General features: G+C 42.3%; 1 protein-coding gene across 2 annotated transcripts; it reads left to right on the plus strand.

Moving 5' to 3' along the window:
• The first annotated feature begins 798 nt into the window (after positions 1–798).
• On the plus strand, positions 799–27,867 carry Plat (plasminogen activator, tissue type). 2 transcript variants are annotated; one of them, XM_071609216.1, is made up of 14 exons: positions 799–945; positions 14,471–14,568; positions 15,466–15,544; positions 17,610–17,747; positions 18,119–18,229; positions 18,596–18,770; positions 19,402–19,493; positions 21,016–21,190; positions 21,731–21,816; positions 23,130–23,325; positions 23,433–23,569; positions 23,769–23,909; positions 25,280–25,446; positions 26,989–27,867. In XM_071609216.1, exons 2-14 carry the CDS (start codon positions 14,476–14,478, stop codon positions 27,145–27,147), a joined length of 1,749 nt encoding a protein of 582 aa, XP_071465317.1. In that variant the 5' UTR covers positions 799–945; positions 14,471–14,475; the 3' UTR covers positions 27,148–27,867. The 2 variants fall into 2 exon arrangements, with proteins under 2 accessions (XP_071465317.1, XP_027795122.2); XM_027939321.2 differs by having other exon boundaries at positions 15,466–15,508.

Consider the following 27,867-nt stretch of genomic DNA (forward strand, 5'->3'; position numbering starts at 1 on the left):
GTGTTTCTCCAGGAGAATTTCCATTTGCTTGCAAATTCTAGAACACTGAAAGTCTTCTTTCAGCTACCCAAGGGATGGACGGCTCCTGATGAAACTTCAGACTTGGTTGCAAAGGAGGTTTTAGGTAGAGCACCTGCTCAAAGCCCTGCCTTTATTCCACAGCCCTGCTCAGGGACTGCTGGAGCTGAAAACACTTCGGAGACCACCTAGTCCTGATCCTTCACTTTACAAAGAAGTGAAATAATTCTCCAGAAAATTCTAGAGCTGGGGAGTGGTAGGGCAGAAACTCAAACCCAGGGACCTAAGGAAGCCAGATTCCAGGCTGGGGCACTTTCCACTGCAGGTAAGTGGGAGGGGATTGCCCTGCTCTTTCACTTTTATTGCTGAGTTTCCCGCCCTGGTGCTTCCTATGCCTTGAGACAGCTGGTCCATCTGTCCTTGAAACAGCAGATATTGTTTATATTCCAGAAGACACCCCCACTCTCAGCCCCCTGCTGATGTGTTTGTTTAGAATTGTAAATACTTCTTGTTGGGACACAGGAGCTGAGAGCCTGATCTTGAGGGTTTCTTTTAGGCCTTTGAGACCAAGATTCTAAAGGAAGATGATTCTTAAGGTCCTGTCCAACTCCCAAATTCCTGTGATTTGATGACATCAAGACTGTGAATAATCAGGCAGGCACCGAGCCAGGACTGACTGCTGCTTCCACAGCGAACTTCCTCCCCTGCCTTATAAACACAGTCCCGCCCGGTTTGGCTCCCGCACAGCCCTGTCCACTGGGCATCCTCCACCACGGAGAAATCCACCCACCCAGTCCACTGACCCCACCCACTACCCTGAACCTTAAAGGAGGCTGGAGCTGTTCATCGAGATTGGAGCTGAGATCCTGCAAGAGCCCAGAGCCAAAAAAGAAGGCCCGTGAAGAAGAAAAGTCGCAAGAAGTGGCGGTAAGTTGAACTGCTGTGCCCAGCTCCTCCTCTTCTGTCTCTCTGAAGTCTTTCAGGCAAACTGAGCCAGTGAAGGCATGCTTCATTGAAGGGGCTGACTTCTAATTCAGGCATAAAGAGAATCACTCCAAAGGGAAATCTTCTTTCTGCATCTGCAATTGCTCGAGAAAGGCTGGAGTGATTTGGAGGGAGGTGGGGGGTCACAGGAAGGGAGAGAATAGGCAAGATACATTTCTTGCAGAAATGTCTGCTTGCACAGTAAAGGAGAAAATGGAAAGAATTACATAGAAATTCTTAGAATAGACAATGAGCCGACCACATGAGTAATGGGCAGTAAAAGTAAAATCAGCTGCACTCAGGACACGTGGCTGAGAGAGCCGGGAGGGCTGGGGAATGTCCAGAAGTTTGTCTGTCTGGCTGCCTCCCTCCCTCAAGGAGCCCATGAAGAAACTGAGGTTGGGTTGCAGCAGACTCCTGAGCATGATTATTAGGTGAGAAGTGCTGGGAAAGAGAAGCAGGTGACTTCTAGGGATCTCTGACGTTTTCACTTGGGAGTTAGGGTAGAAAAAAATGCCTTTGATCTCCTCTCTCCCATCACCCCGCTATAATCTCCACCAATTTTGTCCCCCGGCCTTTTTCCAAGTAAGCATTAATCAAATGTGCAGTCCTCTTAAAGGACCTTTCAATTACAGAGGGGGAAAATAACATCAATATTTTTTATTCCTAACACTCTCTTCAGGAAGCATAGTAAGTCTCTTTAGGTTCTTGCTGTTATTATCTTTATTTTCTTAACCTCAAAGCTGAGGGAGGGAGGGTGGGAAGGAGGGAAGTGGGAAGATATGCCGAGCTTCCAAGTAACTAAAGGCAAACTCAAGCACAAAGAAGTGCCGTAGCAATGACTTATTTGGTGGCCAACATGGAATAATATAGAGATCTCCTGCAGCTGATTGATGACAGGAGCCAGTGGGGTGGTGGGATATGTGTGTGCAATCCTGTGAAGAAATCCTGCAAATACGACTCTAAGTGGAATTTCCTGAAAGGTGACTTCTTAGCAATTCTGTGGGGGGGCAGGAAGGCTCAAACTGGGATCTAAACCCTGGCTTATCCAGAATCAATATATGCTGACAGGCAGGAGTGCGGGGTACGTTCCTCCTGCCAGGATGAAGGAGTCAGACTGCGGGCACCAGCGGGGGCGCCGTAAATATTGAAACATAAATAGCTCCATCCTACCCATCAATTTATTCTGCCTAAAATGTTCTCAGAGACGCCAGCCTTGAGACTCTGAGTCTTGTCAGGATCGATGAGAGCTGTGCCTTTCCCCAAAGGGCTCAGTCTCTGCCCAGACTTCCCAGAACCATCTCAGTTTATTTTGTGATGCCACCTATCATATTCTCCCAGTGTCTGCACTGTTCTCTGCTGTTTCATCAAGGGCCCAGGAGAGTTCATCAGCCAGGGAGGAACTTAGGAATAGCAATGACCCTGCGGTTCATCTGAAAGCTTATTAAGACAGGGCTTTGGCCTTTGTTTTCCCAGGGCCTAAAGAGTTGACAAGCAGAGCTGGAAAACCAGTGAATTTCCCACTCTTAGACTAGGCAACCCAGGCACACTTTTATACTTTAATTTGAAGTGACCATAGCCATCTATCAATTTTGGGGGTGAGTGAGTAGGAGGATCACAGCACAACTGGGAAAGTTTCCTGTTCAGAGGAGGCCTGTTATTCATCTGCCAACAGGAATTTTTTCAGTCATGGGGTTTTATAGCAGCTTACAGAGGTCTTGGCTGGATTCATCAATTTGGAAGGACTAATTCTAGTTTTAGGACTTCTAAAGCTTCTAGAGTGTGTGTAGGTTATTTTCATTTTGACAGCTGAGGTAACAACCTGGGTCATAGGCAAGGGTAGCAGACTTAACTCCATTCAAAATACAAAATCAGCATGCTTTTCTGGAATACTGAGTATCTGGTAGTGAGGAAGATTTTTGAGTCTTTTGTGAAATTATTCAGTTGTCATTTGATTATTTGGCACTGCACATCTTCAGTCTTAGAATAAAATTTTTCTGGGGGTGATTTTCAGCTCTGTTTTGATAAGATGATTAAGATAGGCAATGAGGTACTGTAATATTCTGTTCATTCCATCTTTGGGACATTTGTTTTGTATATTCAGGAGAAAAGTTCTGTCCACAGTTTCAGACTATAAGCCTCAGCCTAATCAAGCAGCTCACAAAATTCATGTAGCAGGTCTCAAACAAAACCTGGTGTTTTAGTCAGCTTTTTGCTTCTGTGACTAAAAGACCTGACAAAAAACAATTTTAAGCAGGAAAAGTTTATCTGAGAGCTAATGGTTTCATGGCTCTCAATCCATAGACAGCCAGCTCCATCCCTCTGGGCTCAGGTGAGGCTGAACACCATGGCAGAAGAGTGTAGTGGAGGGAAGAGGCTCACTTGATGATCATAAAGCAGAGTGAGAGACTAAGCTCAGCTCACCAAATATATACCCCAAATATATACCTAATGACCCACCTCTTCCAGCCACATCCTACCCTTCAGTTACTACTCAGTTAATCCCTGATAGGGATTAATTCACTGATGGGGTTAAGGCTCTCATAATCCAATCATTTCACCTCTGAATGTTCTTATATTGTTTGACATATGAGCTTTTGGGGTATATCTCACATCCAAACCATAACACTCCACCCATGGCCCCCCAAAACTCATGACCAACTCACCATGCAAAATACATTTATTCCATTTCCAAGAGTCCTCCTAGTCTCAACAGTTCAAGATTGCCCAGAATTTCAAGTCCAAAGTCTCCTCTGAGATTCAGGGCAAGCTCACATTGTAAGCTCTTGTAAAAATCAAAAGCGATTTCCAAGTATTCAATATATAGAGGTACAGAGTAAACATTTCAATTCAGAAAAATAGGGACCAAAGCAAGACTGAAATCCAGCTAGGCAAACAAGTCCTGAAGCTCTATGTCCAGCATCTGGAGCACATGGCATGATGTTCTCTTCAAAGGGCCTGTGTAGCTCTGCCTCTCCGGCCTTGTTGGTGGCAGCGCAAGTGGCCTTTCTGTTAACTTGTCTCAGCTTTCCTGCAGCTTTCCTCGGCAGACCATGGTACTGGCATTTCTTAATCTTGGGGTTTTCCACTGCAGCTTCAGCTTCCCCCTCACATATATATTTATTGCCCTCTTAGGGGCTGCCCACAGGGATCCTTCCCGAGGGCACTTTGCCTGGCCTCCCAGACCTTCCTTTGAAATCTTGGTGGAAGCCTTCATGACTTTATTACTCCAGCATCCTGCAATCCTGCAAAATCAGCACCATGTGGTTGATGCCAAGATCTATCACCATCTTGAGCAGTAACCAAGTCTCCAGGGACCCTGGCTGCAGGAGCCTCTGAGTGCCTGGGTAGCTAGGGCCCCTTGTGCAAGAAGTATGCCCACTGGTCTCTTCTCAGAGAAAGTTTTATTTTCACTCCCTTGATCCTGAAATGGGTATGGTCTTGTCAACTCCTTGAGATGCATTCAAGCCATCTTTCTTTTTGTCTCTGGGCAAAGTCTTTAGCATTTCTTTTGTGGCAATTGAATCTTCCTTAGCCCTCATTTTACTCCCACCCTTCAAGTCCAAGTTTTTCAGATCTTTCTGCTCTGCTTTCTGTGCCTAATTATAACAATAAAATTGTCTAAAAGCCACCAGCAATATCCAGGCCACTGCCTGAATGCCATATTGCTAGAAATTTCTTCTACCAGATTAAGATCCCTGTGGGCACACTTAAGAGAGGGCAATGAGTATATATGTGAGGGGGAAGCTGAAGCTACAGTGGAAAACCCCAAGATTAAGAAATGCCAGTACCATGGAACATCTGCCATTGCTTTTAAAATTAGCCTCACAGAAGGTCTCAGGACGTGGGCAAAATGCAGACAATTTCGCAGCCAGACCATAACACAAATGGCCTCTAGTCCAATTTCTAATAAAATCCTCCTTCTCTGAACTCTCTTGAACCCTGACTTCATTGTCCACTGTCCTGTTGACATTCTGGACTTCTGAGCTCCCATCAGAATTACCCATTAATCTCCATTTACAACAATCTAAAGTTTGTACTACTAAGTATCTCAAAATTCCTCCCACCAATTCTAAAATGTTTCAAAGCTTATGAACCACATGGGCAGGTTAGTCACAGCAATGAACCCCCTTCTTGGTAACAATTTCTGTTTTAGTTAGCCTTTTCACTGCTGTAACTAAAAGACCTGATAAAGACAATTTTAAGCAGGAAAAGTTTATCTGAGGGTTAATGGTTTCAGAGGTCTCAGTCCATAGACAGCCAGCTCCATCCCTCTGGGCTCAGGTGAGGCTGAACACCATGGCAGAAGAGTGTGGTAGAGGGAAGAGGCTCACAAAATGATCAGAAAGCAGAGAAACTAAGCTCAGATCACCAAATATATACCCCAAAGGCACACCTTCAATGACCTACCTCTTCCAGCCACACTCTACCCACCTTCAGTTACTACTCAGTTAATTCCTGATAGGGATTAATCATTGATTGGGTTAAGGCTCTCGTAACCCAATAATTTCACCTCTGAATATTCTTGCATTGTTTCACACATGAGCTTTGGGGGACACCTCTCAGCCAAACCTGGTAAGAGTGAGGAGGACTTAGATTTATAGAAAATCAGCTCTAGGGGGATTTTAAGATAATCCACCCTGATCCAACCCCAATCAAGCCACATGGTCTTCTGATACCAGTTCCTACCTGAGAAACAGACTTCAGTAGAAGGATACAGAAGGAAAAATAAACTCAATTTTTGATTACCCAAAATAGCTCCAGGGTCCGAAGGGAAAATGAAACCAGTGCTGGGCACACAGCATGAATTTCACAAACATATCTGAAGGGACAGCTCAGGAGAACTCTGGTTCTGATCATGATTGCCCAGGGAATGCTAGCCTGCTGCACACCTCCTGCATGGTTGGAGCTCTATAGACATTTGATAGTGAATATATATTGTGAGTAAATCATCACCTGTGAATGCCAGGAAAGTGGAATCTTATCTGAGCTAGGGCTTGAGGTCTCAGTGTATGGTGAGGGGTCCCATAGGCACTGGGTAGATGGGACCCTGGGAGGTTCTTAGGCCCCTTTGTTCCAGCTCTTTAATAAGCAGTTTGATGTCAGCTGGGTTTCATGAAGGCTGAGGACAGAGGGCTGAGTGAGGAAGCTGAGTCCAATAACCCAGTGCACATAATCTAAAAGAAAGTCTACCCAGTCAACTCCATCTCCTCTGGCTATTCACATTGTATTATGCTCACAGCAAAGAGAAAATTGTTTTATTCTGCCCAGTTGTAGCAAGAGCCAGTCTATACCACAAGGGCTGTAAAGAGAAAGAAGGGAGTGTGTGTGTGTGTGTGTGTGCGTGTGTGTGCGTGTGTGTGTTTCTGGGAAGCTCCAGTGTCCTTATTTTTCCTCATAAAATACACCTGGCTTTCAGACATCCATACCCTCTACATCAGGCAGGAATTATCAGTAGAGACACCTGATATCCCATATATCTCAGTTGCTAATTCTGACTTCCTTCAAAATTCCACAGAGTCCCTGGCATGTGTGATGTAAATGGGCTTGGGAAAGACAAATAAAAAAAAAAAACAGATTAAAAATAGGATGTAAGACACCACCCTGTCTGTATTCAGGAAATAATGGTTCCCATTCAAACCTTTCTGTGACCATAAAAACAAAGCATGAAATTTTTTTTTCAATTATAGAGAATTCAATCACAGATTATCAAGAGGTGTCCAGATGAGCTAGGAAACAGGATTTGTTATTAACACTTGAATACATTGAGGACCCCTAGAGCTTGGTATCTCTTCTACGTCTCTAGTTTCAAGCAGTTGTTCCAGGAAGACCCTGTTGATATTGGTGCTCCTATTGCTGAAGGGAGTATAGCTCATGATATTAAATACAGCTAACACCTGTGCATAAGGCATTGTGCAGGGCCTTCACCTGCTACTTCTCTAGTTATCAGAATAATTAAGCAAAATGAAAAATGAGGAGCCTATTGGAAAGACCCAGGAAACAGGCTCAGAGGACCTGTAAGTGGTAGTTGGGGTTCCAGGTTGAAAGTCTAGAGTCCTTCTCCATACCTGATGACATGCTGCTCTAATATCAACTTTGAACTCGTTAAGAATGTCACAAGATGGCAGTATAACTTAGCAGGAGAGCATTTACCTAGCATGATCAAGATCCTGTGTTCAAATCCCTAGCACCACCAAAAATAAAAAAGGAAGAAAAAAAACTTACAAGTGAGGGTGGGAGGAGTGTGGCTCAGTGGTAAAGCACATGGTTAGCATCCAAAAAACCCTGAGTTTGAATCCTAGCACCAAAAAGAAAGACTGTCACAAGCGAGTATCATGGAGACAAGTGAAAAGTGTCAGGTGTGGGCTAGAGAAACTCAGTATCCTGGGTTTGAAAGTCGATGCCACCTCTTACAAGGCTTGTCATCTTAGGGTAAATCCCTTATGCTTTCTTTGAAGTTCAGTTATCTTATTGGTAGAAATAAGTTAAAATTGCCTTAAGTGGTTTAGTAGATATAAAGGAGTTTTGTAAACTCAAATACCTGCTAAGCATTAATCCACACATATTTCTCAAACACTATAATGTTAGTTTCACAAAATGCCAGTAAAATTTGGATAAATTGATATAATGATACAATGAAAGCTTCTGGTCATTATTTTCTGATTCAAGTCTGATAAAATACGGAGATAGATGGAAGAACCACATTACTGCATCTCTAATTACTGTGTAGTGCCGTTTGCTTTAAGAAACAGAAGGAACATGAGAAAGCACCTTCATCGCTTACTTAACAACACCTTCTTTTTGCTTATCATTGAATTTCAGGGTTTGTTTAGATTCAGATTTGGGGGTTAATATTTTATTGCACTAATTGAGTTAGCCTTTGCCAGTTGAACCATGTCTTTATTACTTTTTTTTTTTTTTAAATATGTGTGGTGCTGGGGATTGAACCCAGGCCCTTGTGCATGCAGGGCAAGCACTCTATAAGCTGAGCTATATCCCCGGCCCACAAGAAAGTATTGCTTTTGCTTTTATCATGGGAAGAGGCAAGGAGAGACATCTCTTTTCCTAGACCCACAACTTATACTTTCTTAGCTCCTGCAAATAACCATACTACTTGGCTGAGGGTAAAGGTAGAGGAGATGACACTCAAAGTAATGGTATAGATTTTTCTGAGGTTAATTTCATGTAGCTTAGGCATAGAACATACCTATATTTTGAAGATGCTTTGGAGAGAATTCTTCCCTGATGGGTTGGGGTGGGAGATGCCAGGAGAGAATTCTGCTCTACTCATCCCATTACAATTTATCAAATTATATTAAAAAGCAGACTCCTCTTCTCCCTTCTTGTAAAAGACTTCTTGTTCAAGAAGAGAGAAAAATGAATATTTGGCCTACGGAAAATTACCTATTTGAAAAGTTAAGAATCGATTATATGATGGTAGTTTCTAAAAATAGTTTATGTTCTGAGAGCATGGCCTCTAAAGTGAACAGGACTTGTAGAGGTAGAATTAGAACTGCCAGGCTAAAGGCCCCTGTCCTTTAGATAAGCTGTTGTGGGAAACTTCTACCATTTCTGAGGCCTAATTCTTCCTCCCAGCCTCTCACCACACCTCTCGTCTTTTGCTATTCCAACGAGTTCTGACCATTTCTTTTCTAATTTGTTGGCACCTGTTCTGGGCTGTAGCGGTTGGAGTGGGTAAAGAGTGTGTGTTGTTTTAAAACTAGGAATCATTTTAGGGCATTGGTATTCTTGAAGACTGACTCCCTCTCTCTCACTCAGATTTCCAGAGAAAACTTTTGCAAGGCAATAATAACATAAGGCCCTCCTTTACCAACGAAAAAATAGACCAAATATTGTACATGTTGCAAAACTTGATAGCAGTATCCACTCATTTTTATGTTCCCTAGCTATTTCCATCCTCCTTTAGCTTGCTCACATTTCTGCCTTCTCTTGATGGCAAGAGTACAAACTAGAAATCCTCCAGTTCAATATCATCTCAGGAAATTGCAATGTTTCTACCTAGACTTTGACTGACTGGTTGACTGCTGTTGTATAGTTCCTTTATTGCAAATCATTTTCCTATATAATTGCAGATAGCAGGTTGAGTGTTTAAATAAAAGTACTTATACCCATTTATAAGAGTTTCATTATTTACACAGCATGTGAACACTCACTTTCGATACAATGTAGAAACCACAGCTCTGGAGGAAGACTTAGAGCCTCCAGCTTGCTTGGTTTTATATTGCTAGGAGCACATTTTATGTTTCAAATTATAAAAGCTTCTTGGAGGGGCAGGACATTGACTTTAGTTAATGTTCAGTAATGTCCAGTAATTTCTAACTTGTGTGAGTGAGTCCATCAGTTCCTGAAATATTTTTATGAAGGAAGATGAAGAAGTAGGAGGAAAATAGAGGGGAGACAGGCAATGCAAAGTCACTGAGGACAACACTTGGCTTACTTCTTCTCAGGTCCCTCTGTTTTCTAACTGCCATTTGGCGGTGAGTAAGCTATGCCATTAACATAGACCAAACATGTGTGTGCCTTTCCATAATGTCAGAATTTATTGAATAAAAATAAATTTGAGGATACACCACTTTCATCAATGGCAGTTCTTCAAATACTTGTGGATCACCTGATAGTCATAGGCTGAGCAAATATAAGTTCTTTTATTCCAATCTTAATTTCTAATATCTACAACACTCATGTCACATATCACACTTGACACAAAAATGTGTGTGTGTGTGTGTGTGTGTTATAGAAAGGTTAAGAAAGGGTTAAGGCAGCCACAGGAGTTCACCAGTTAATAATTGATTGATTCTGGATTGGCCAAAGTAATTGAAATATATGGAGAGGACATCATACCCTGATCAAGTTACTCCATAAACCTGAATTACTCTATTTTGTAACAGTAGTTTCTTAATTTCTAGTATCTACAACACTCCTGTCACATAACACACTTGACACAAAAATATGTGTGTGTGTGTGTGTGTGTGTGTGTGTGTGTGTGTGTATGTGTTATAGAAAGGTTAAGAAAAGATTCAGGCAGCCACAGGAGTTCACCATGTGCTTCTGATTAATTTGATAAGTCCACAGAAGTGATTTTTATTAGTATAAAAGAGAGCAAAGACAGAGAGCAGATAGAAAGCGGAGTCACTACAGGTGGTCAGATAAGATCAAGAACCAGTTGAAGGGAACAGAGCTGTCAAAGACCAGGAACTTATTCTAGGCCAAGGTCCAGACAGTCAGTAGTTTCAGAGTGTCATCTTGGAGTGAGCCATGGGTACACGATCATCAAGGGCAGGAGAAACTGTACTCTGCTGAAGCCTGAGGCCAGAAATTCTAAAGTTTGTCACTGTGGTGATTTTCCTGGGCAAGCCTGGTGATAAGGAGTGACAAGGACGGGGTCAGGGTGCCACTGTGTCCAGTCTCAGGTGTTCTTTCTTTTATGAGTCTTGAATGAGGGGTAGCTTCATTTGGTGGTCTGGTATGTTCCATAAGCTCATGGGCCTGGTTTTCCCAATGAGTTTGATAACACCAATGCATCCATGTACTTCTGATCAATTGGATAAGTCCACAGAAGTGATTTTTATTAGTATGATTAATTGATTTCTCAATTTGTGCTTTATAGTTGTGCCTGGCAGATAGTGGCTGTTTACTTGTACAAAGAAGGTGTACAGTCATTCCACCTCAGCACTTAAACTCAAAATGGAGTAACTTACTACTGTTACAAAATAGAGTAACTCAGGTTTATGGAGTAACTCTGATCAGGGCAAATGTCCTCTCCATATATTTCAATGACTTTGGCCAATCCAGAATTAATCAATTATTAACTAGTGCCCATTAATCATTATTCTGCCATGTTACTACTGCACAAATGAATATGTTTCTGGCATTTCTCAAAATGGTACCCATCTTTGGACCTGGGAAACAGTACCTCTCCGAGGAGAATTAGCGTCTAGCCAGCTTTCCTGTCCCTGGTTACCAGACCATCATTCCCTTTCCCCTAGAGTGGTCATCATTTGCAAGTTACTCCAAGGGTCAAGTGAACAGTCACTGTTGCTGCAGCCAAGAGGATGGCATACAGCTTCCAGGCAGGAAGGTCAGAGTTGCTCTGGAGACACACATGCATGTGGGAAGCAGACAAGGCCAGTTGAATGCAGATGTGCCTGCTCACACATCAGTGAAATCTAGGCTGTGGTCTATTTGCTGCACCATGTGGCCCGCGTTTTCTAATTTACAGAGTGTTAACTTGCTTAACTCCTCCCACTAGAGAGGATGCCTCTTGCAAATGTGTAAAAATCAACTTTGTGTGTAGGTTAGGCCTGTTGGGTCTGGGGCTTTGCAGCCTTCCACAGGCCTTACAGCCATTCTACCACTTTTCTCATGCAGTACTCAAGGATTCCAGATTGACTAAAGTCAGGCGTCCTCCTGGTTGACCAGTCTGCCTTCCTCCTTCCCTCTCTTTTTCTCCTTTCCTCCTTTCCTGCAGTCCTTCTTCCTGTTACCTGCTTGCTTGCTTTTTTTCCTTTTAAGTTCATTAATAATACTGGGAAACTCTTAAATACAGCAAAAGGAAAAGAACCAGAAAAAAATAACAATTTTCTTTGAATTTGTAAAACGAGTTTCTGAAAGACTTCTTAGACTTCTTTATCTTGCACCCTGGCCTCCCTAGCACTACTTGTGACTCTCCCTTTGGTGGGAGCAGAGTCATAGTCTGGCCTGGCCTAACCTATTCCCATGGGTGCTGAGTAAGTCCACATTTCTGGTGTTCACTTTGTTCTTTGTTCAGGCACTGCCCCTCAGATCTCTACACCCACATCTGCACCAAAGGAGAAATAAGGACACATTTTTCTTCCCTCTCTCCTTTCTTCCTAGTCTTCAGACTGCACTTTTTTTCTGATGGCAGGATGACTAATTCCTTTGTCATCTTCTTATTCCATACAGCCCATCCAGCTGCTCTGATTGCCTCTGTGTAGTGTGAGGGAGCTGCTGTGTTGCTAATATGAGACATCTACACTGGGCCTGAGGCCAAGAAAGGCCAAAAGCAGCCAAAGAAGATAAGAAACAAGACTAATTTTCCCAAGAGCACAAGACACAAACATTCTCCTGTCCCCTTATGTTGATTCTCTAGTTGTTAAAGGGTTTAACATGATGCAGCTGTTGGAGTCTTCACAGCCAGTCAGGAGATGCTTTTCCCCCCTACTTGGTATTCCCACCCACCCCCACTTGTCCAAGAAGAGAGCAGATCCCTTAAGGAAGGGCAGGGAGTGCAAATATGTTGTTACTCCACTTTTGGTTTTGTAAGTGTTCAACATCTAGAATTGGGTTCCATTTAGAAGGATCTTAAATTCTTGAAATAAAACAGTACCTTGGTTGGCAGGGAAAATAAATAGATAGATAGATAGATAGATGATAGATAGTCAGCCAATCCCCAAGGCTTAGTTGAATGAGTGAATTGAAATGGCTGGTTAGTTTGATCTGCAAGATATAGAAAAGAGGTTTCTTCTGTTGGTGGTTCATTTACTCAGTCATCTAATTCTGGACTTCATTTAGGATTCTTTAAAAAGTTTTGAGTGTGTAGAGCTCTCCCTATCCTCTAGGCTAGTGTAGCATCATAAAAGATAGGACAACCCATAGAGGACCATCAGGAAGAAAGAAGGGGAATCAGTTTAGGAAGATCTGTTTTCCAAAGCCTATAAGTAATGGGATAAAAATTAAGAAACAAAATTTAAGTGAAATTTTGGGAAAAGATTGAGAAAGTGGAAATTCAAGGAAAAGAAAAGCTGAGAAAGATAATCTTGAAAAATTCAAGATTTCACCCTGCACTCCGTTTAGGATGGCCTCAACTGCATGGTTCCTTTCTTCTGGAACTGTCTGAAACCAATGAATTAGTAGCTCAGCTGAGCCCTCTGAATAAGAAAAGGGCCTCCAGAGTGCTCAGTCTACCTTGCCTAGAAGGAGGCTTTGGGTGTGCCAAAGGAAAACAAAGGCCCAGAGAGAGCCCTTCTGTTCCCTTACATTGGGGAATGGGCAGAGGAGGGGAAGCCAGAGACAAGATTCCTTGGGAACCTACATTTTCTCCTTGGAACCACTGTTGCTCGGCTCCTCCTGCCAGGCTTTCTCACCCTCTCCAGCAGCTCTGTGCTCCCTCCTCTGCCTGTTCCCAGCAGCCCAGGGAGAATCAGTCAGGCATGAAGAGACTCCCACCTTACCCTCCCTTTCTATTTTCATCCTGACCCTGTAGGGAACTTGTGGCCATGTGAGGAGGCTGGATGGCACTTTCAGAGAGGAGTTCTTTTCAAAGAAAGAAAGAGCCAGAGCCACAGCCAGGCAAAATGTAAATCCCAGAAGGCTCTGAATTAATAGACCTTGGGGTACTGAGGAAGGGGGAAGGGTGGGAAGAAAAGTTGTTGTGACTGAAGGGAAATGAGTCAGGGGAACAAAGGTCGGTTTTAATTCTTGTGGATAAAGGAGAGGGCTTGCCAGACCACAAAATAACACCCCGACCAACTAACCTACTTTCAGTCACTAAGGGAAAGAAAGATCAGTGGGGAAAAAACTGGGAATTGGGGGTTCAGGAAGATCTGAGTCTAATGACCATAAACCAGATGCCTCTTCTATTTTTGCAAATCTGCATTTTGCCAGATCTGTCATAGTCTATAAAAAAGGAGACAGACATTCCAATGGAGCAGTGCAGCATAGAGGGGGCCTTCTTTTTGGTGAGCTAGACCATGGAACATGGAAGCAGCTCTGTCCATTTTAAGTGTAAGAGCAGAGGCAATCTGAGATGGGTAGACTGGCTCTGAGATGCGTCAGCAATAAAATCCCTACATATTCCTCTGGAAAAATCAGAGAGGAGGGCTGGGGATATAGCTGAATTGTTAGTGCTTTCCCAGCATTGTTTAAGACCCTGAGTTTAATCCCTAGCACCAAAACAAAACAAAACCCAGAGAGGACATTACTGTGGCTTCATTTAGTCAACCCCAGTCAGGAATTCCCCTCCAGGAAACCAAGTAGGGCACTATAGTCTCCTGGAGTCCACTGGCTACCAAGAAGTGCCAGAGATAGTTTTGCCCTTCAACCCTTGGAAATCTCTGGGCAAGATCATCTTCCAGCCACTGAAGTGTCTATCAAAGATGAATGGATAAATGAAATATAGTATATCCAACAATGGAACATCATTTGGCCTTAAAAAGAGAGAAAATTCTGACAGATGCTACAATATGGATAAACCTTTGTGATGTGTGCAAAGTAGTCAGATTCAGAGAGAGAGAGAGAGAGAGAGAGAGAGAGAGAGAGAGAGAGAGAGAGAGAGAGTGAGAGTGTGTGTATGTAATCATCTTCCAGACACTTGTCCATGGGAGCTGTAGCTCGAGGAAGAATCCAGCTATAATACTCAGGTTCTTGAACTTTACTGTACTTTGCCCTCCTGTATCACATGCTTAAGATCTTTTTCTTCTTCTTTCAGAATTTATGAGACACTCTGAAGAAATGATGAATACAATGAAAAAAGGGCTTCTGTGTGTACTGCTGCTTTGTGAAGTAGTCTTCACTTTGCCCCGCCAGGTGAGTGTCCAATCCATCTCGGCATGCCCCTCCTGGAGGCTGCTATACTTGCAGATGCTCCTCAGTACAATCAGGAGTCTGCATCCTCCCAAGGATCCCAGGGGTGAGAAAAATGCCCAAGAATAGGAAGGCTAAGGGACAAAATGTCAGTAAAGCCACAGACATGCATGTGCCCTTTCTTTCTGGATCAGATACTTGGGATTTAAGTCTCTGAAGTGGAACCTAGGCATTTATTCCAACTTGAGCCAAAAGTTCTTAATTTTGCTCCTGGCCTCCGCCTGCCTTCTTTGGAGTTACATTAAGGAATGTGTTTGAATTAATCCACAAAGTATTTATAGAAGACAACACAAGTTCTTTGAGCCATAGAATCAGGTAAATTGCCCTTATGCTGCTCATTACCTGATCAGGATGGAAACTAAACACATACTCTTTGAAAATGATTGGCAACAAAGAATAATAGTAATACTCTGCAGCAGGATCTCAAAGTACAGAGTGCCCCAGACAGCTACTTGGAGGACACAGGGAGCTATGACTCCACTGTTCAGTATTGTAACCACTAACTACATGGAGCTATTTATATTTAAAATTAAAATTAAATGAGATTGAAAATTCAGTTTATGAATCATGCTAGCCATATTTCAAGCTCTCCGTGGCTACAAGGGATCAGTGGCTACCATTTTGGACCACATAAATAGGAAACATTTCCATTGTACATAAAGTTCTTTTGGCTAGTATAAAAGGAGAGGAAGAATTAGACAAGGCAGCCAGAAATGGATATTCCACCTGGGCCAGTTACCCGAGGGAGACCTTCTGAGTAGATGGTTTCTAATTGGCAGACTCATGTGTGGTCATCTCCCAACTTGTGCTGATCTTTACCTACTCATGGTCTCTTTGCAGGAAATCTATACCCGATTCAGAAGAGGAGCCAGATCCTACAGAGGTGAGAAGGAGCTGAGATGGAAGAGGGTCAGTGGAGGTAGGAGGCAGGGTCAGGGCTTAGGGTAGTAGGATATTAGGGTACCTTAGACTTGCTGGGAGATTCACTTCTACCCATGACCTGCTTGCTATGTTAAGGTGAATTTTTCAGGGGGATTCTAAAAGATGCTGCTAATTCACCCTTCACCCAATCTGCTGATGCCAGCCAGACAGATTCTGAGAGGAACAGAGTCAGGATATCAGGGGATCACAAAGCTAGTGAGAGCCTACCAGTTCAAATTCCTTGTTATACAGATGAGAGAACAGAGCCCTGGAGAGACTGAGTTTCTTGCCTAAGGACACCCAAATGCTAACAGCAGAACAAGGACAAGCCATTGCTGTCCAGGTCCTCTGGGGTCTTTCCTGGGCTGTGAACCTTCCAGAGTCCACTCAGCACCTTTGTTAGCATCTCTGTGTTTCCGTTTCTTCCTGTTAATCAGATCAGAATAATAACCTGGGCTATTTCACAGAGGTAGTGAGGAAAGAATTTTTTTTCATAAGTCCATGTCTAGAGTTGACTAGAAAGCAGAGAAACACTTCCATCAGGAATTCAAAAAAGAATAAAAAATGCTAACAGCCTCGTGTCTTTGATTTGAAGAACTCTAGGCCCCACTTCAGGTTGAGAACTACCAACCTAGAGCCCTCATCTTTCCTCCTTCATGACCTGGTTTTTTTCAATACTCCATTTTAAAGTGGAAGTCTCCTCAGACCAAATCACACTTAACTCTTAATAATTTTGTTGTTGGATAGCAAAGCATTTCCTACAAGGATATTCTAGCCTTGACAGAATTTTGAAAGAAGCAAGAACATTATCTTCAGTGAGCATAAGTTACTTCTTTAATTAACTAAAAATACAATAGGGATTTTGTTGCTTTTTTGTTTTTGTGGTGCTGGGGATGAAACTCGGTGCCTTGCACATGCTAGGCACATGCTCAGCTAAACTGAGCTGTAGCCTCAGCCCCATGTTTTCTTTTTTTATTTTTTAAAGTTGGCATTCTGGTTTGAAAACAGAAAAAGATGAAAAGAAAACATTAGTGGGAGTACTTCAACTATTTTAATTATATCAAAAATACTAATGGATCCAGGTGTGATGGAGTACACACATAATCCCAGCTACTCAGGAGGCTGATGCAGGAGGATCGCAAGTTTGAACGAGCCTAGGAAACTTAGTGAGACCCTGTCTTAAAATAAAATAAAAAGGGTTGGGAGTGTAGCTCATTGTTAGAGCTGCTTGTCTAGCCTAGCATGCTTGAGGCCCTTGGTTCAATCCCCAGAACCACACAGAAAGGAAGGTAGGGAGGGAGGGAAAAATTCATGGAAACAGCACTTTCCTGCGCCGCCTAAAATGCCAATTTTCTTTGTATTGGTCCAAAAGTGCATCATTTTCTGTGTGGTAGTACTCATATAGATCAAAAACGGTAGGCAATTATACAATATATTTTTTTGGTGAATTAAAATGAAAAATTGAATATTACTTAATAAGTGTATTTTGATAGATAAATTATTTCAAAAAAAAGGACTCATCAGAGGAAAAACAATAACAGGAATGTTATCTTTAGTGACAAAATATTAGGTATTTGTATTTGTTTTTCACTTGTATTCCTAAGGAATTTACAATAGATTATAGTCATCCCTCTGAGGGGCATTGATTTGTTCAAGTACCTCTCACAAGATACCAAAATCTACACATGCTCAAATACCTTATATAAAAATGACATATTTGTATAGAACCTATGAATGTCTTTAATATATACTTAAATAATCTCAGGATTCCCTATTATATGTAATAAAGCATTAATTATATATTCCATAACATTAATGTAAATACTTGTTATACAGTATTATTTAGGAAATAACAAGAAAGATCTGTACACGTTCAATACAGATACAAGCTTTGTAGGCCTAACTGTATTTTCAACCCTCAGTGAGTGAATCAGTGGATGTAGAACCAGCAGTTACAGTGGGCTGATATTTCTCAGTAGGTCCACAGGTGATAAATCTTTTGTTGTTGTTGTTTTGTTTTACTTGAATCTTATTCTAAGAAGCCAGCCTGTCTTTTCTTATAGTGACGTGCAGGGATGAAAAAACACAGATGATTTACCAGCAACACGAGTCATGGCTGCGCCCCATGCTCAGAAGCAACCGAGTGGAATACTGCTGGTGCAATAGCGGCAGCCCACAGTGCCACTCGGTGCCCATCAAAAGTAAGTATGGACTTCATGTTGAGGCTTCAATTCAGAGGTTCAATTTCATGGGCCCAAACCCTGCCTTTAATGGTTCCCAGCATGTTCAAATCTTCAAAAGGAGATTTTAGGCATGTTCTGTGTTAGGAAAAGTAAAGATACACAACAAAAAGGAGCTACAGTATGTAGCAAATGCCTTCACTTACTGATCCTTACTTTCCTCATATGTAAATTGGGAGAATACCAATATATACTTACTTTATGGTTGTGGGGTTTAGATTTTGCGAACCATGTAGAACAGCAGCTGGCATATAGGAACACTCTTGAATTTTTAATTCATGTTATTCTTGAAGCTGAAGGTAATTAGGGGTTTCCTTGTTTATGCTTGACAGGTTGCAGTGAGCCGAGGTGCTTCAATGGGGGTACATGTTGGCAGGCTATATATTTCTCAGATTTTGTCTGCCAGTGCCCTGAAGGATTTGCTGGGAAACGCTGTGAAATAGGTGAGTGTGTGTGTGTGTGTGTGTGTGTGTGTGTAAAAGAGAGAGGCACAAAAATCCCAGTTCCCAAATCAACCAGGAAAGGCAGGAAAGGAAAGGAAAAGTGTGGTGGAAGGATGAAGGTAGAATCCACTATCAGCTGAGGGTGGCTGAGGAAACCAAAGTGTTGGGTCCAATGGGCAGAGCCTTGAGTGTGAATCTGAGTCCAGCTCAGCCATCATCTGCTGGGTTACCTAGCTCCCAGCTTACTCTGGCAATTCCAGCAGTAGCCTGCCCCAGTGATGAAGGTGACTGAAGAAACCCATGTGAGAGTCCTTTGAACAAAGGGAGATTCACATGTGAAGGGTCACATATCCTGCTCTCAATCAGATTCCAGTGCCACATGCTACAAGGATCAGGGCATCACCTACAGGGGCACGTGGAGCACTGTGGAAAGCGGAGCTGAATGTGTCAACTGGAACAGCAGTGTGTTGGCCCTGAAGTCCTACAATGGGCGGAGACCAGATGCCATCAAGCTGGGCCTTGGGAATCACAACTACTGCAGGTGAGGCGGCCATCTTCCTCAGTAGGTTCTTCTCTGGTGAAAAGCACTACGGTTGGGGAAAAGAACCTACTAGGCCCTGGTACTATCTATACAGAAATAGAAATAAATTGATTTTAGGGAATTGGCTCACAGCTCTGGGGGCTAGTGAGTCTGAAATCTATAGGCAACTCATCAGGCTGGAACCTTAAGAGTTGATGTTGTAGTCTTCTCATATTTTGTTCTTGAGGCCTTCAACGGATTGGATGAGGCCCACCCACAACATCTAGGATAAGGTACTTAAGATCAAGTGATTGCAAGTGCTAATGACATACCTTTGCAGCAATGCCCGGATTAATATTTGATTAAATACCTGGGGACTTTAACCTAGCCATGTTGACACATTAAGACTAACAATTATTGCCCATCCCTTGTCAACTCGGCAACCATATGCATTTCCTTAAACTATACTTAATTTCCAAATAAAAACAATATTATTAAGTCATGTTTCTGCCTAACATAATACAACTATCCAGTATTCAACTATGCAAAAAATGCACTCACCCTTTCCCCAGAAGAGTATGCCAAGTCCTTGGGTATGAGAGGAAAGTTTTCACTTTTAACCTTCCCTGGTCATCCCTGGATGATTTTTCAGGAACCCCGACCGAGACTCAAAGCCTTGGTGCTATGTCTTTAAGGCAGGGAAGTACACCTCAGAGTTCTGCAGCATACCAGTCTGCTCCAAGGGTAAGTGACAGTCACCATACCTTCTGAGTGTCACTAGGGGAGAAACATCTGAAAGAATAGGGCTGATAGTCCCACAACTGAGGAGAGAAAAGAGTGGGTTGGGAGTTAGTCATGGCCACAGAGGGAAGAATCCTGCCCAGACATTGCCTCCAGCTGTTTGACTATAAGTGGACTCCTTCTCCCCTCTGACCATCAGTCTCCCCATCTACAGAGGAAAGAATGGGGATGAATCAGTAGTTTCTAGTCCTTTTTGAGTGAATAGAAATTCTCCCTTTTTGAATTCATGGTCTCTCTTTCTCAAAACTTTTAATATAAAATAACTCTCCAGAGAGGAAAAAAAAACTGTTACAAAAAGGCACTATGAATTCAGTGGTGTTTTCAAAAATAATTATATTAGTAACCACAATAGTATGAAAGATACTTTTAAAGTTCTAAATATATACATGGAAAAACAATGAGCATTTTGTTCACAGGTCTACAGGTAATGCTGGTTTACCTGTGAAAGTGAAAACTCCTTTTACAATAATTCTGAAGTTATCCTCTCTATCCCAAGGATTTTGTCTAAATTAATATTCACAAATATAAATGATCTTACAGATGCCTTCTAATTACAGTATTTATGTGAAGAAGTATACTTCATAAGTTTCAAATGGGGAGAAAAGAGGGTAGGGTGGGGCAAATTGATGAAAATAGGTAGCACTCTTGGGCTCATATGTTCTCTTCTAAGCCCAGCAAAGCCTTCAGAGAACTGGTGGACAAAGTAGGACCTAACATCACAACCCCCTGTTGAAGCACATTGGTTCAATGCAACCATCAAGTAGAAACAAGGAAATCCCTAATTACTTCAAAGCAGCTCTAAGAATAATCACCACTAAGGGAATACAGCACTCTTTTTCATTAAACCTGAACAGACCCTCAGAATCAGCTTCCACTCAGCAATCTAGGAGATCGCATCCAGTTGACGAAAGTGGTACATGAGATGAAATCTGTGTTAGTCAGTTCCATATAACTATAATACCTGAGAAACTCAACTTATAAAGAAAAAGGTCCTTTTGGTTCACAGTTTGAGAGATTTCAGTCCAGATCTATTGGCCCTGTTGCTTTGGGCCTGTGGTGACACATGGTGGGAGCATGTGGAGGAACAAGACTGCTCACTGCATGGCCAGGAAGTGAAAGAGAAAGAGACTGGGTTCTTCCAATTCCCTTTGAGGTCATGCCCTCAAGGACCTGAAGACCTCCCACCAGGCCCCACCTGTTAAGGATTTCACCACTTCCAACAGTGTCATGCTACAGATGAAGCTTTTAACATATGGGCCCTTAGGAGACATTCCCAGTCTAAACTACAGTGAAACCCACTTGCCATTTCTATGTAAAAGGCCTTAAAGAAAAAATGAAAAGTTGGAGATACCACACTCTTCTCCATGCTAGACTAGCCCTCACCTCCACTTTAAACCCCAATTTGCCTGCCTCACCATTTAATTGGTTTTGTTTCAGCTTTGGATTTTTTTTGTTGTTGTTCCAGGAAAAAATGAGGACTGCTACTTTGGAAAAGGGTTAGCATACCGTGGCACCCAAAGCCTCACCATATCTGGTGCCTCCTGCCTTCCATGGAATTCCATGATCCTGATAGGCAAGAGTTATACAGCGTGGAAGACCAACTCCCAGGCTCTCGGCCTGGGAAAACATAATTATTGCCGGTAAGTAGATCAGAACCCAAGGGATTCAGGTTTTGGCAGAGAAGAGTCAAGAGTGTGGGATGGGAGAAGAATTAATGCCGAAAGTTATATGAAAGATCCAAAGTGTGGGAAGGAACTCTGGATATGATCTAGTCCAACCTATTCACTTGATAGAACAACGCTTATTTCTGAAACTCAAGGTATAACAGTTTTCCAACCCAAAACCCAAGTTAGCGGTCTTGTCCCCTCACCTAATTTAAGCCTCATTCATTCCGTTCTCAGTGCTCTTTTATTATAATACTTTTGTAAGAGTTTCTTCTCAAAACATCTCCCAGTTCCTTCCAACATCCCTGTGAGATTAGAATATTATATTACTGAGAGTAAAAAAAATTAAAGGGAAAATTTTCCACTATCATTGGGCCTGCCACTTCGGCAAGTTGAACTTGAGATCTTCCTTTCCAGCTCAGTGTTTTTACCACTGATTTACTTCTTTCCACTCTTATGTGGCCTTTGATATAATTGAAAATGTGACTTAAAATCTTAAACTCCCTTATCATTCAGGAATCCAGATGGAGATGCCAAGCCCTGGTGCCATGTGCTGAAGGACCGCAAGTTGACGTGGGAATACTGTGACATGCCCCAGTGCTGTAAGGGCTGGCCCTCTACTACCTGCCTTTGCCTACTCTTACTTCCCCACTATTTCCTTTGCTTCCCTGTGTGTCCTCACAGCTGCTGGTTCAGACTTCTAGAAGGACTAGGCCTTGGTGGGTAGGAGGCTTCTGTAACTGAAGCAATGGTCTTGGCAGGTGTGCACTTCCCATGCATGGGGGTGATGGGGAGGAACCAAAAGAAAGCAAAGACCACTCTGGTTTCTCTTAGAATTCTAATGTTTCTCTCTGGATGCCTCTATTAATAGTGGTGTTGATAGTAATGGTGAGTATAAGGAAGAAGAGGGGAGCTCATGTTTGTGACTCCTCAGAAAGTAAGGTGCTTCCATTGTGCTCTCCCAACAGTGGTGTTGGGAGAGTCTTCCTCTTAGATGGAGTCTTCCTCTTCCCATTTACTGAGGAGGAAACACTCTCTCAGAAGTCCTATGGCATGCCCTAATTCCCTGGGCTCCCAGTAGTAAAAATAGGGCTTGCTCCCATGTCCTCTGACTCTAAGGCTTATACTGTGAACTCTTCCACGTTACCCACAGAACCCATTTAACATGGGGAAACTGCATTAATGATAAGGGATGAGAGGCAGAGAAAATTCAAATTGGCACATGTTGCTAAGAAAATAAAACTTTATTTTGGAAATTGTCTGAGAATAGATTATAACTCGCCTCCTGTGAATACACAGTTGTACCAGAATGTTCTTCAAGTAATATAGAGTCTAACTAGGAAGGTAAGACATAAACTCTCAGTTAACTCATGACCAAGGGCATTTATGGTGGGTCCTCTGTTAGCCACAGAGCCTTGTCAGCTGGGTGTTGACAAAAGCTCTGAGAGGTCAGCTTTCACTTACCTTGAAGAATGGCTATGGTTGAGTAAAGGAAAGAAATGGGTAGACAGTCCTCAGAAGGAAACTTACAATACATTACTTCTTAAGCCAGGAAATGGATACAATTAGAAGGAATGAAGCATAGCAGAAACATCCCCAGTTTTGGAGTCAAACAGATATGGGTTCTAATCTAGATACCATTGTGAACTTGGGCCAAAATTTTTTAGCCTCCCTGAAACAGGAAGGGATAAAGATAGTGTACACATAATATTTAGCATGTTGGTAATGCACTCAACAGAGGAAAGTTGTGGTTCTTATCACTGTGGGAAAAGTTACATCACCCTCGACCCATCTTTCAAAGAGCAGTCAGCCTATAGCAGTCAGAGATCCAAGAGAAGAAACCTAGATGGGTGCTCCCGGACCTTGCCCCAGCACCTCAGGTCTGATCTCCCTTCTCTCTCCTTTCTTCTCCCAGCCACCTGTGGCCTAAGACAGTACAAGAAGCCTCAGTTTCGCATTAAAGGAGGACTCTTCGCAGACATCACCTCTCATCCTTGGCAGGCTGCCATATTTGCCAAGAACAGGAGGTCACCAGGAGAGAGGTTTTTGTGTGGGGGAGTGCTTATCAGTTCCTGCTGGGTCCTATCTGCTGCTCACTGCTTCCTGGAGAGGTAGGGGCTTAGAAAACCAATAGATTTTTCTACTAAGGTCTTAAAACCAGAATCAATGGAGTAAATTTTACAGTAAAAATAGCATTCTAAAGCTGTTTTTCCATTAGGTTTCCTCCCCACCACCTTAAGGTGGTCTTGGGCAGAACATACCGGGTGGTCCCTGGTGAAGAGGAACAGAAATTTGAAGTAGAAAAATACATCGTCCATAAGGAATTTGATGATGACACTTATGACAATGATATTGGTAAGATGTTATTATTCTCTGCTACAGTTGACAGTCTGGAACACACAGCATACCCCCATACATGTACACCCACACGAATATGTTTACACACACAAATACACACACTTCCTCCTTCCTAAGCCTGGCTCCCTCCTGCTAGTTCCTCCCCTAAAACTGGAAGTGGCTCTCCTTCACACAGGTCTTATTCTCTCCCTTTCAGCATTGCTGCAGCTGAAATCAGACTCATTACAGTGTGCCCAGGACAGCAACTCTGTCCGCACCGTCTGCCTCCCTGACGCCGACCTGCAGCTGGCTGACTGGACGGAATGTGAACTGTCTGGCTATGGCAAGCACGAGGCATGTAAGTGGAAGGAAGTCTCAGCCCCATCCTGTCTGTCTGCAGGACAGCAGGGGATGTGGTAGTTGAGCAGATGGAGGAAAAAGTGGTCAGTAAAGCAGCAGGGTCTAGCCCCAGTTCTGGTACTGCTGCTGACTATATGTGAGAGAGGCCCCTGCCTCCCTGACTGGTGAGACCCATCATCTGATTTCCCTACTTCACAGGGTCACTGTACAGGTGAGGGAAAGTCTGAATAGTGCAAATACTTTGAAGAACTTAAGATTCTAAGAAGGTGCTATGTAGGAAGTCAACGAAGGAGGTAGGTTCTCAGATGCTGGAGTTGTGTAGGCCTGATTTAAAAATCTCAGATCTACATCTTGCTTAGCTTTAGGACCTTTGATGTCTTAGTCAGTTTTCTATTAACGTAGCAAATACTTGGAATAAGTCAACTTAAAAAGAGGAATGGTTTCTCTTGACTGACAATTTCAGAGGTTTTAGTCTATAGTCATGTGGCACATTGCCTGTAGTAAGTAGCACTTTGTGGTGGGACTCACAGCAAAGGCAGCTGCTTGCCTCACGGTGGCCAGGAAACAAAAGGAAAGGCGAGGCTGGGATCCCAATATCCCCTTCTAGGTCTTGCGCCCAATGGCCTAACTTCCTCCACTAGGCCCTACCTCCTAAACATTTTACCTCCCAATAGCACCACTGGCTGAGGACCAAGCCATGGGCCTTCTGGTGACAATTAAGATCTAATCTATAGCACTGGACATAATTTTTTGTTTTGTTTTGAGATGGGGTCTTACCAAATTGTCCAACCTGGCCTTGAACTCACAATAATTTTCCCTCAGCCTCCCAGGTAGCTGGGATTACAGGCTTGTGCTACCATGTCTGGCTACTCCAAATCTGTTTCCTCATGTTAAAGTGGACCTAGATCTAATTCTCTAGTTGGATTAAAAATATTAATTATTCAAGTTAATCTTGATGGTTCTCAACTGGAGTGATTCTGCCACCCAGGAAACATTTTGCAATGTTTGGAGTCATTTCAAGGTCTCAAGCTGAAGGTTGATATTGACAGTGAGTAGAAAGAGAGATGCTACTAAACATGAGTAGAAAGAGAGATGCTACTAAACATCCGTAGTGCACAGGACAGTCCTCTCAGCAGATCTCATCCAAAATGTTAGTAGGGTCACTATCAAGAAATCCTAGATCAAACCCTATAAAACTGCTGCTTTTGTAAGTCAAAATGATAAAATGTTAGTGATATTATAGAATTCAACCTAACATGTATTAATACTTGAGAGATGTTAATTATTGGAAAATTTGGCTTTCTCCTTCCAAAAGGCTTACAAATAAGTTTTCCTAGAATTACAAGACATTTCCTCCCTCTCTTTCAGCTTCTCCTTTCTATTCTGAACGGCTGAAGGAGGCTCATGTCAGATTGTACCCATCCAGCCGCTGTACATCACAATATATGTTTAATAAAACTGTCACAAACAACATGCTGTGTGCTGGAGATACTCGCAGTGGAGGGAACCAAGCAAACCTGCATGATGCTTGCCAGGTAAATATGAATATTGCTCCATTCTTGAGGCCCACCCAAGGACAAAAATGCTCCTTGGCCAACAAGTTCTTAACTAAGGGGAAAAGTTATAGCCAGAATGGAGTGGTTTCATCTCTGTGAGGCCCTAGGGATTCTAGATAGAGGCCTCCAGGAATAAAGCAATTGGAGAAAGATCAAAGTTACCTAAACTTAAGAAATCGAAAACTGTAGGAAATTTCCCCATGTTTTCACAGGAAACTCCACCTGGTACAGGATTTCCTGTAAGCCAAAGCAATTAATTGACTATTGAAGTGATGGGTAAAGCAACATAAGTAAGAAATCCTTAATTTCTATAGGTGCTAGAGAACCAGAATCTATTTTGTAGAAGGGCCAGGAGGAAAGGAAATAGGATGAATTGTGAGAAAGGAGTTTTAAAAACTCATATTCAGCCCTAATATCCTAGAATACAGGCTAATTTAGGTTCTGTGTTAGAATCCCTATCAGAATATTTATATTTCATGATTAACAAGATACTGGGGCATGGGGGACAGACAAACTGCTGGTATTAAGACTAAAATATAGCCAAGGAATTGTTATTGCTCAGACATTTCAGTTGTCTACAGTATACCAGGCTCTCCATTAGGGGATGGAAGTTAGGACACAAAGAAGTCAAATGAGGCTCTTGTGTTGAAGACTTTGCAGACATTGTTCTTATAATCATAAAAGCAGTTCCCCGGGCCTGGTTTCTTGAGCATTTGGTCTCCTTCTGAATGGTTTCTTCAGAAAGCTCATATGTACCACCTAGTCACAGTCAAAACAAGGGTGTATACAAAGTGAAACTATGATCTATCTATATGCTTAAAGTTATGCTTAAAAAACATTATTTTGATCCAATATGACAATAATTAGTACTGAGTTTTACTAAATGCCATATTGTTCTCAGCTGCTTTTTGTGTACCCTCCCAATCAATTTCCATAACAACCTCATGAGATACACAGCATCTTCTCTATTTTATAGTTAAGAAAACTAAAGGGGCCGGCGTTGTGGCTCAGTAGTAGAGTGCTTGCCTAGCATGCGTGAGGCACTGGGTTCAATCCCCAGCACCACATAAAAATAAAAACAAATAAAATAAAGGTATTGTGTCCATCTACATTAAAAAATTAAAAAGAAAAAAAAAAAAAAAAACAACTAAAGGACAATTATCCTGAATCCACAAAGCTAGTAAGTGGTTGAGTTCAAACCAGGTGTTTTTGGAGGCCTGAAATGGCTAAGCAATTATCTTTGTCTGTCTGTGTCTGTATGTTTGTGTGTGTGGTGTGGTGCTGAGGATAGAGGCCAGGCCTTGACAAGTGCTCCACCACTGAGCTACCATAATCCTGAGCAATTGTATCAATTCACTTTATCAGAATAGATACAACCTAATCATCTAGAGGATCAAGAAAATTGAGATAATTTGCCCTCTCTGAACTAAGTACTTTAAAGAATATATCATAGTACTATAGTAATTCTAATTTTCTCCCAGAAATTGTGCCATGTTTGCAAACCTGTTCTGTCTTTTGCAGGGTGACTCAGGAGGCCCTTTGGTGTGTGTAAAGGACAAACGCATGACTTTGGTTGGCATCATCAGTTGGGGTCTTGGTTGTGGGCAGAAGGACGTTCCAGGTATATACACCAAGGTCACGAATTACCTAGACTGGATTCAAGAAAATATGCTACCATGACCAAGAAAACTCAGCTCCTTAAAATCAAAGGAGATCCTGACTTCTTCCTCTTCAGAAGACATACTGTCAAGTCCATGTGCTTCTCTATGCTGATTTCTCCATGAGCCACCACATGGTAGCAGGGGAGAAGAATCAGTAGGAGAGGACAAAGTGTTTTAGTTGGGTACTTTACATTTTGGACATTTTACAGGAGTTAAAGGCTGATTTCAGAATGTATTCTGTCAGATAAGAAGACAGCTAAATAAATGCCAACCCCTCCTGGAATTCTACTGTCTAGAGCAGAAGAGATGTAGAACGAAAGTTCAGACTCCTAATCACTGGTTGTGAGAAAATCTGGAAATGGGGACACAAAGATAAAAGTATGTCTCAATAACAAACAATAACTAGATCCTGAAAGAGAAAAGTATTGCATTAGAAAAAGAATGTGTATTTATAGTCACAAGAGCCCAACAGGGCCTCCAAATAAGGGATGGGCTGGCTGGACAGATCATTTTTCCCAAAACGATCCCTTAAATCAAGTATTCTTCTTCTGCCTTTCCACTCCACTTGGAAAATATTCCTTTTGTGTATAGTGTAAATCTTTTTTCTTTATAAACTTTTTAGTTAACTGAGAGATTATATCATTTTCGTAATAGATGAGCTAGGATTTAGACTATTTATATCAATCCACTGTAATTTTCATGTTCTGTTGCCATGACCCTGTATTATACTGTCTTTAAA

The sequence above is a fragment of the Marmota flaviventris genome, chromosome 3 (genome assembly GCF_047511675.1).
Source record: "Marmota flaviventris isolate mMarFla1 chromosome 3, mMarFla1.hap1, whole genome shotgun sequence".
Taxonomy (NCBI): domain Eukaryota; kingdom Metazoa; phylum Chordata; class Mammalia; order Rodentia; family Sciuridae; genus Marmota; species Marmota flaviventris.

Bases quoted from the DNA above. Each gene is read 5' to 3' on its own strand.
- Plat (XM_071609216.1), top strand. From the start codon at position 14,476: ATGAGACACTCTGAAGAAATGATGAATACAATGAAAAAAGGGCTTCTG. The intron at 18,230-18,595 runs GTGAGTGTGTGT...GCTCTCAATCAG, and splicing joins TGGGAAACGCTGTGAAATAG to ATTCCAGTGCCACATGCTAC. The intron at 21,191-21,730 runs GTAAGTAGATCA...CTTATCATTCAG, and splicing joins GGAAAACATAATTATTGCCG to GAATCCAGATGGAGATGCCA.